This window comes from Fragaria vesca, linkage group LG5 (assembly GCF_000184155.1).
Source record: "Fragaria vesca subsp. vesca linkage group LG5, FraVesHawaii_1.0, whole genome shotgun sequence".
Classification (NCBI taxonomy): domain Eukaryota; kingdom Viridiplantae; phylum Streptophyta; class Magnoliopsida; order Rosales; family Rosaceae; genus Fragaria; species Fragaria vesca.
The window spans coordinates 9992775-10003035 of NC_020495.1; the positions used below are offsets into that span (position 1 = coordinate 9992775).

Sequence of the window (10261 nt, forward strand, 5' to 3'; positions counted from 1 at the left end):
ATATTTGGATAAGCCCATTAGTTGTGTTGTTTGACCCAAGCCCAACCTCTGGTGGTTGTTGTTTAACGACAATGGAGTGTGTTCAAATATATATATATATATTATATATATATATATATATATACCTTCCAATGAGAGATTCCTATTTTAAGCCATTTATAGGGATAGGGCATTACACCAACTTCCCGATTATAATTTTACATCTCCACCGTTCATATCTTAGGTCTATATGAGTAGATCACCTCTACAAAATTTCATATGATTTGATGATCGTTAAGGCTTTCAAAAGTTCAATTTAGTTTTAATGATCTTCAACGGTTTTAGTTTGACATAAGCTGGACCGTTCAAAATCATTAAAACTAAATCAAACTTTTGAAAGCCTTAACGATCACCAAATCATATGAAATTTTGTAGAGATGATCTACTCATATAGACCTAAGATATGAACGGTGGAGATGTAAAAATTCAATTGGGAAGTGGTGTAATGCCCTATCCCTAGAAAGTGGCCAAAAATAGGGATCCCTCAATGGAAGGGGGCTGATTTAACTATAATGTATATATATATTATTTTCTTTGATCCTTACTATCCATGTATGTATGTGAAGATACATATCGTGTACTGAAAATGTTTTCATAAGTTACCGGTTTTTCTCTTTAAATCAAAATTATTGTGTTGCAGAGGAGCAATTCAGGACCAATTCGACTGCAATTATGCAATATTAGATTAAGGGTTTCCGTCCTCTGAGTTTTGATTTAGCATTCAAATTTTACGATGATGAAGACAGTGAAGCATATACAAAAATAAATTTGGACAAAAACATAAGGAAAACATAATATGTAAGAACAAGATGTGATGTGCTGAAATTGTTCTTTGCAGCTAAACCTAGAAACATTTTTTCTTTTCCATCGATTCATGAACTGAGAAACATAGCCAAATCTCGGATGTCTACATATTTGGTTCTTGTATTTTTCAAGTAGAAAGTTCATATTGCTCTGAATGACTAAAACTTGGGAAACAATGGTTGTTAGATTAGTTCAACACTTCAACATATGAGGTACATCGTAAACAATGAGCGATCTGTCCGTTTACATTTCCAATACAATTTCCCGAAATGAACAGAATTTTCAGTTATCTATAGTGCAAGAGCAAGGCTATCCCGTTAATCCCACCAAGATGTTTGGTTTAATTTCTGCCTTAATTTCTTGTTGGACTCAATTGGAGCTTAATTATTTGGAAGACCAATATCAAAGTTCTAGATTTGTTTGACCAAATGACGAAAACTAGCTAAGATTTTAGATTTCCCAACTAATTAATCATGCATGATACAGTTGATCACATTACAAATTGGTTTCTCAAATCATTAGTAACATGTATTATGGAATATTTTGCATGCTAATGCAGCCTAGCATTGGTCATTAGAAAGAGACTGCATAACTAGCAAAGATCTGACCTTGCACCCCTCTACCTACATATTCGTCTCTCACTCGAATCCTGCAAAACTAGGTACATATATTGCTGTTCTTTATCATGCCCTATTTCCCTTTCTCTCCAGAAGATCCTATTGTATATATATTTCTATTAGATGACCCTCCTGTAGTAGCTTAGCTAAGAATAAGATCAAAGAAATTGTTGGTTACCATGTCCAATCATTCGTTTGGTGGTGTCCTTATGCGAACCCTTCTTCAGTCCCCAACCGTTGCTCCATGCTTCACCATGTGCTGTCCTTACTGCCAAATTGATCAAAATCCAATTGAAATCGCTTCCTACAATAAAATACACAACTGTGAGTAAAAGGACGTGCTAAGCTCACTCGTATGAGGATCGGTTCTCCATCCAACAAACTGCAAGACTGTGTTTAAGGTATTAGTTTGATATACATTGTCGGTTTTTTTTTTCTTCTTTTTTCTATGTAATTACATTGTTCGTTGTGTAACATGATATCGAAACTGTACTTGTATAACGCCGTAGACTTTGGATCGATCCTCTATTTCTCAATCTTATCGCTACACTCGATCCCTTCACAACACTTGTGTTATTATGAAATGAATCAACAATGCATACCAAGCTAGTGATTTTACAGTGAATTGTGAGAAGGAGGAGGTATGAAATTTGTATGCTATGAATCCCATTGAGTAACATGTATCCTTGTACCAGCTGATAGCCGACAAAGCCTTCTCTTTCTCAACTACCATCATATACTTGCATGCACAAATTTCGTTTATATATATATTCAAAGAGACTATATACCAATACCCCATCTGCCATACATTTCTCTGTCACCAACTAATCCCTATTCTGCTCCCTTTTCTCTGCCCTCCCTATCTCTCTCCCTCTGGTTATTCTCAATATGGGGAATGCAGCAGCGTCTTGTGCTCCTTCAATACTCTCAAACAGTGCAACAGTCAAGGTCCTATTCTTCGATGGAAGATTGGAAGTCTACACAAGACCAATCAAAGCAGCAGAGCTAATGCTAGAGAATTCAGGCCATTTTGTGGTTGAATCTACCAGCCTCAAAGTAGGGAACAGAATCCATGGACTCACAGCCGATGAAGATCTCGAAAGACGAAACTTCTATTTCCTTCTTCCCATGGATTTACTCTACTCAGTTCTAACACATGAAGAACTCAGCTCCTTAACTTACAAGGCTTCAAGGGCACTCAAGCACAGAGGAAGCTTCAACAACTTCAGCAAGATTTTTCCGGTCCTCGGTGAGTTCTGTATGTTTCCCAACTCAGAATCCAAGACATTGGATGGTTCTGATCATCACAGTCTTGCAAGCCATTCGTTAGTGCCATTGTTAGAGAGGAGGTACTCAAAGCAAAGATCATGGAAGCCTGCATTGGAGACCATAGTTGAAACCAATACTCCATGTATACATTGATCCTCATTTCTAAAAAAAATTAAATTTTGGTGTTACCTAATGTTTAATTTTGTATTTGAGTTTAGAATTTGTTAGTTTATTAGCTTCATGACCTGGCTAATGGCTTAAATGTATGAACAAGTTATGTGAAGCTGAGTCAATTCATGAACTGATGAGGATTCTAGTTCAGGTTTTCCAGCATGTACAAGATTAGCTAGCTGTTTCTTATATATTTTATCTATGAAAGGAATGTGGTTGGGATCATATATATATATATATAATACAGAGCTGTCTTATTTGTCTTGATCTAGTTCTGAAAATGAAAGGTGAACCTCTTTGCTATTTAGATTTTAGAGACTCCAGCTAGAACCAATGAAGCAAAGCAGATTAACAAGTAAACAGCTCATATGCACTATTTAGTTTCTTCTCAATTTGGTTTCCAGGTTTGTAGGTTCCATATTTTAATAGTAACCTAATCCATCCACATCTTATTTGCAAAAACAGAACATAACTTTAATTCAATTCCTAATCAATTGCTAAGTTGCATGTATAATAAATTAATTTTATTTTTGTTTTAAAAATTTGCTGAAATCAATGTTAACGACTTCGTAGCCTTTGAAATGGATTGGACTGGATCTCTTTCTCATGGCCCTTCACTTGGTGAACAACTTACCCCTTTCACAGCTTGGGCTTAGATAGCTTCTTGAATCGACCAAACACTTGAAACAAGACATTTAGTGGAGTGGTCGAACAAAAGTTTTGATCAACAATGTCTCAATAACAAATGACATGTCATTTGCAAACATATCACGTAGCGAAACTATGCTATTGAAAAGGCGAATTTGAAGGAAGAAAAATTCAACATAGAACATATCATGTGGCGTAACTGTGCAATTAACAAGACAATTTCGTCTGAAGAAAAATTCGACAATGACCGGTTCAAAGAATGACATGTCTCGCCCCGTACATGTGTTAGAATAAAATGCAAGCTCCCCACTAAAAATAACCAAACAAAGTGATTAGGCAATGAAATCAAATAAATTATGATCAAAGTTGAATTATTGCCATCATTAGCAACAAAGCAGCACATTCTATAGTGCAAAGCAAATCCATAACTTTATGTGACTAAGTCTTCTTTGTGACGTGATGAGAAAGAAAGCAAAACACCAAATCACCAAAACTCTGCTTTTCTTTTCTTTTCACCCATTTCCCACAATAAAAAAACGTTAAATACATCGAGACAAATTAAGAGATTTAATACGTCACTAAAAAGTAAAAACAAACAAAATAATAAGAGGATTACGCTAAACCGCCACTACAGATGGCAGTGAGAGAAACCGGAAATCTACAAAGCCCGCCGGCCGTCGACGAAGAAGCCCCGTCGTCCACATTCGACGGCGGCAGAACCCTCCCGTCAGCAAACAACATTTGTCCTCCATTCCTCGGCTGCTGCGGCACCATCACCCCTTCAAGCTCCGCCGCCGTATTGTAAAACGCGGCGTCGCCGAACCGCCTCTCCACTTCCAGAAACTCCCCCAGCGACGCCGGCTTGGTCCCGTCGTCTCGGCAGAGCCTCCACCACCTCCGCCGCCTCTCCGTCACTCCGGCAACCGCCGCCGCGGCGCTCTTCTTCTTCGGCTTCTTCGTCTTCCTCGAGCCGCTGCCGCTGGTGCCGCCGCCGGACTGGAGCTCCCGGCGGCTCTGGCTCGGCGCTCGGAATGTTATCGCCGGGAAACTCACTCCCATGAGGGTTCCCAAGGTGGTGCTCCGATCATGGAAGAACGAGCCTGTAGACTGTGAACGAAAAATCCGGAAAAAAAATCAGCGATAAATTCGGAAATTCAGTTACACGATGAACGAAGGTATCCTCAAAGCCTTTCTGGACTAGAGACTAATCCGCATCGATAGTTATCGAAAAAACAAGACATGATTGGGAAATGAGCAGGGAGTTTACCTCGGTGTCGAGATCGGAGGAGGAGACGGAGGAGTTGGAGGGAGATGAAGGAGGAGGAAGCAAGTCGTTTCTTGGATCTAGCATTTTTCTTCTGGCACTGTGGCTTTCTTCTTCTTCGTTTTTGAAATTCGAAGGCTTTTATGTCTTTTATGTGAAGTGTAGGATAAAGTCTGGGCCTTTGTTTTTGGGTGACCGAGTCTGAGAGATAGTGTCATTAGTGTGTGTGAAAGATGGTGATGGATGGAATTTAATAAATAAAATTTAGGAAATGGGACTCGGATTGTGTTTCAAATCATTCATGCATGTCGCCTAGCTACTGTGTCCTTTTCGTTAATTTGTATATTATTATTTTTTGGATTAATATCAAATAAGTCCATTTTAGTTCGGCATATTTTAGCTATTTGTGACCATAATCCGAACAATTGACTTCTTAATTAGTCATCGTAAGAATTATATAAACGAGCATGTAGTGTCTGTGAAAAAGGTTCTAAACACTAAAAAGTTCATTCAATTCATCTTATTATCCCAATTTCGTTAACCTTCGTTTATCTATATGTGCGACGAACTTAATTTTCGAATTATAAAAAATAAAGGGTTCAAAGAATTCTACATTTTTTCTTATTGTGTTAAACGATGTATTGCTTTAAAAGATTTGTGAATGAATAATCTGGTCCTCCATTATTTATGTTGGATTTCTTTGGTATATATAAATCTGATATTGTTCATTTATTATTCTCAGAGGTTGTACCAAAGCTCAGTTCTTTTTTCCATAACAGGAAAGCTGCCGACACCGGAGACCACATGAGTCATGACCTCAATTCCTGTTGGACATGGGTATACTACAGGCTATATTTAGTCAAAAGAAACCGTCCATTCAAAGCTTCTCTGATGTGCATCGTTAAGGTTAAGATCTGAATGGTTCCGGTAATGTGACTCCTACTAGGTCCTCCATCTGAGCCCCAAAGCAAAGCATTGCTTCGATGCTTCTTCTAGGCCATGATTCATGGTTTAACTCTTATAGGGTCACAAGCAATGAACTTACAGATGAAAATTGGGGCCATGATTCATGTGAGAAAGTCTCCAAGTGCAGAAGTGGCACTCATTGGCATCACATGAAAAGTGCTGCAGATTATGATTCTCCAATGGACCAATTTTGCTGCTTAATGATCAGGGCTTGAGAATCCCATGCATCAGAGAGGGATATAGTGAGTTATGATTTCGCGCTTAATTCAAGACTAATCGGAAAGGTTGGACGAGCGAAAAACATATGATAACATCTTTCTGATTAATCAACCTTGCAAATGAAGCTACCATTGATCAAGTTCATGCATGATGCTCAATGATCAAAGCAAGTTCCTCACTATGGAATTATGGAAGAAAGAAAGAATGGCAGATTGGCAGAATGGACAAACGGTCCCCTTAAGCAAGTGATTAGATTCTCTTTGTATCACTGGCAAAGATGAAAGACACACCACAGAAGAGACTTTACTTTCATAACTAGACTAGCTAGTTTGGACCCACGAGCTACTGAGACCACTGAGCTAAGCAAGGATGCATCATTCTATACCAGCCTGCTATATTTGTAAAAGGAGTTCCTTTAGGACCCAACAAATTAAGAAAGGGTTACCTTAGTTGGTGACCTAAGGTTAAGGTTGTACTATTGGCATGAGAAGGAAAAACACAGGGACCAGGCTGTGGATTTGTCTATATCATATTTCACAGGCAGCCCGCAGTTAAGGGGAGACAACCTTCATGAATTGTCAAGCTCAACCAAGCTTGAGCCTCATAGCTCACTTCATTAGAATCTTTTTATTCTGGCCTAGCTAGATTCAAGAATAATTCAAAATTCAAAGTATTATGGATGCATAGAGTCATTACTAACAAGAGGTTCATCCCATCTTTGCCTCCACTGTCGAAGAAGTAGCTGCTGGTCACGGTGGTCCTAATTTGCCGCCTGATAGCAGCGACCACACTGAGATATTCAGTTTCTGATAATGTTTTCCATGTAACATATTACTTATGGAACATATGTAAGAAACCTTGGAATAATGTTACACTTACAGTCTTACACCAGCAAAGTTGTGAGGAAATAAGAAAACGGAACAACTACACGGAAGACCAGACTTGAAATAAGTAAAACGAATAATATGATCAAATCAACTACTGAATTACATGGCAACATAGTCAGGGACGGAACCAGGATTTCAAAATAGGTTGGGCTAAATTTCAGTTGATAAAACTTCTAAAATATATAAATAAAAATATGTTGGTGTTTGTACAAGAATCGAGATCTAACTCGATCATTAGAACAAGAGCTAATTTGATCATGTAGAGAAAAAAAATATGAATTAAGGCTCAGAGGTTCCAATCGTTTAGAACTAGATGGAGACTCTATTAATCGAGTTAACTAAATAGATCGATCATCAGGTTTAGAGAATAAAAATAAATAACCAGAAAATAAAGAAAGAAATTTGGGGATTTTAATTCAATTATTTATTAAGATTTTGTTTATTATTCATGTGGGTGAAGTCTGATTTCTTCAAATAATCTTTTTGATATCTATTAGCATATACCAGAAGAAGAAGATCGTTTGACAATTTGACTGGGCTAATTATACATAATTATATGAGGTTTTAAAAATTAAGCCTATTTGATTATACATAATAAAAAAGTCACCTGGGCTATAGCCCAGAGAGTGCTACACTAAGCTCCGTTCCTGAGCATGGCAGATCAGCATTTCAACCATTGACTTCTACTGTTTTGGAAATTATATAACAGAAATAGACTCTCAAACTCTTATAAACCCACAAACAAGATCCTAATTCCCGATTAGAGGTGGCAAACGGGCCGGCCCAACCCGGCCCGGCCCATCTAATCGGGTTTCGGGCCGTACTTGGGCCGGCCCATGATGAGCCACTTCTTAACGGGCTCGGGTTTGGGTCGGCCCATTTACTCAAATGTAAGGCCCAGCCCGACCCATGGCCTAATCCCATACCGTGGTGGGCCGGGCCGGCCCGGGCTCATGAACGGGCCGTGTCGGGCCCGTTTCGTGCCGAAAATTAAAAATAGTCGAGGTGAATGTCCTATACCACCGCTTCTACTCTCATAATTTCAACTTTTAATTATACATGATACGATTACAAACTAAAACTAATTCACACAATCTATCAATCATTTTTTTCTTTGTCAATAACTAATGAAATAAGTGATAAATACTTATTGTTCACAATTAATAAATTTTTAGGCAAAAACTTCTTACAAGTCTAAAGGAATCTAAATTCATACTCAAATAAATAATTATTAGTATATAAGTTTATTGTTCACACTCAAAACTAAATTTATTATTTATAAATATGTTATCTTCATATTAGAAATGGAAAAAAAATTATATTTTATAGCGGGCCGGGCTGTGGGCCTCAAATTATCATGCTCGGGCCGGGCCTATAACGGGCTTGGGCCGGGTCGGGCCCATGGACTCATTTTTTTAGACCCAGCCCGACCCATTAGAATAACGTGCTTGGACCGGGCCGGGCCATTAATGGGCTTGGGCCATGCCGGGCCGCTTTTAAACGTGCTGTGCTCGTGTCGTGCCCGTGCTTTGCAGCCCATTTGCCACCTCTATTCCCAATGTAAGATATATATTTCAACACGCCCCGGCACGTGTAGCGAATTTTCAAGCCTAACACGTGAACAACATTTTGGGTGACGTGGAGTGCGTGTCATCATTGGGCTTCACATGTGGACGTGTGTAACCCGCTCTGACACCATAATAAAATAGTTTGAGGTTCACATTCAAAACCAATTAGCAATGGATGGAGTGACCCAAACTTTTATAAACCCACAAGTTCTTAATTCTTGACGTGAGATATATATCTCAACTGCTCAAACATAAATAACATGCAAAAACATTGCAAAGAAAAAACTTAATGCTACATTTGCAACCTGGTTACTAGTACTTTCTGGTCATCTGGTGTCTGCAAATTTGACAGGTTAAGGGCAGAATAATCTAACAAGTTACCCAATACCTTAATGATTGATAATTCTACTTCCACATTTTTAATGCTAAGGAACCATAAACAACGATTACATATTCAAATGGTAGAGTCACAACCTCCCGAGTTACCACTCAACAAGAATATTAACCGAACGGAGAATCGAAATCTTTCAAGCTCAGTGTCCAAAACTAGTAAAAAGAAAACTGGCGGTAGTAGCAGAATTGAACCCGTACCTGATCCGAGCTACTGGTGTGCCTCCCTTTCACTATGCTTGCTTGGTTTTTGCGGAGGACCAAAATAAGCTTGGTTTTTGCGGAGGGGCAACTATCGCATCCAGAAGCCCATTCCTTCACTAAGGCCAGATGGATTTCTACTTTGCTGAGGCCCAAGGGAAGAAGATAAGCTATTTTAATTTATTTATTTTTTTGGATACAAAAGCTATTTTAATTTAATTATTTGAAAATTAACAACTAGTGCATTTTTAGAATGATACCCCTTGCACATTAAAGGCCACTTTTACTCAACGTCGTTGGTCTGGTTGAAGTTGAAACATGGTAGGCTGTTAAAAAAGAGGACAATGCATATTTTGTTTTGTAATAGAAGGTTGTTGGTTGAAGCCCAAGTTTGTGAATGAATATATTTTTTGAAGAGGAGCCATACCTAAATTGTTTACGGTCCCGAAGTGGTAGCTCACTCGACCACTTTTAGAGTAACAACAAATAAAGATAGAAAACTTGCACTTTTGCTTCATCACGTAGACTGAAAGGAGAGCGAAATGTATCTCTATATACAGATTGCATATGCAACTTAATATATTGATGATCTATGGGCATAAACTCGCGTCTATGATCCACCAGATAAACATATTTGAAATAGTGAGCCACTAAAAGGTGGTCGAACAATAGATAATATGTTGGGTTTGGCCTGAAAACAGGTTAATATATAGCTTTTGAAACATGACAACTACTTTCTCAAACTTCATCCTAATTTAACTCGAAGTTACCAAATTTGGGATTGTTTATTAGTCATATATATCGTAAATTTTGTGTAAAAAATACCACACAATCTCACTAGTTCATTTTTATGTTACAATAAGTAGAGAACTACTAGGAGGATATTAATAATTGGAAAATGCTAAAGACACCAAAAGTGTCACATCCCGACCCTTATATTTTATCTTAATTACTAGCTTGGTTATAATAAGAATTTTACCGTCTCCGTCATTAAGTTAATAGTTTAATTGGTCCTTATAGGGGTTTTGGGGACGATTATGTGCGAAGGATTATTCGTAGAAGAAAATTATGACGACAGTAAAAATGGTAAATTTTAGCTAGTAAAAGATAATTTTTATTCGGGTATTATTTTTCGGGGTGTTTTATTTTTAGAATTGGGTTGTATATAGGTGTTGGATTGGGTGGTCAGGCCCAAACCCAGCCCCTCTCTCTCTCTCT

General features: G+C 38.1%; 2 protein-coding genes across 2 annotated transcripts; one reads left to right on the plus strand and one right to left on the minus strand.

The window, feature by feature from the left end:
* Positions 1–2277: 2277 nt before the first annotated feature.
* On the plus strand, positions 2278–2882 carry LOC101291835. Its single transcript, XM_004301198.1, has one exon. It carries the CDS (start codon positions 2349–2351, stop codon positions 2880–2882), a length of 534 nt encoding a protein of 177 aa, XP_004301246.1. The 5' UTR covers positions 2278–2348.
* Positions 2883–4160: 1278 nt separating this feature from the next.
* Positions 4161–4899, minus strand: LOC101292129 (uncharacterized protein At3g17950-like). The gene is made up of 2 exons (XM_004301199.1): positions 4816–4899; positions 4161–4655 (listed from the first exon to the last, which is right to left on the minus strand). Exons 1-2 carry the CDS (start codon positions 4897–4899, stop codon positions 4161–4163), a joined length of 579 nt encoding a protein of 192 aa, XP_004301247.1.
* Positions 4900–10261: the final 5362 nt, after the last annotated feature.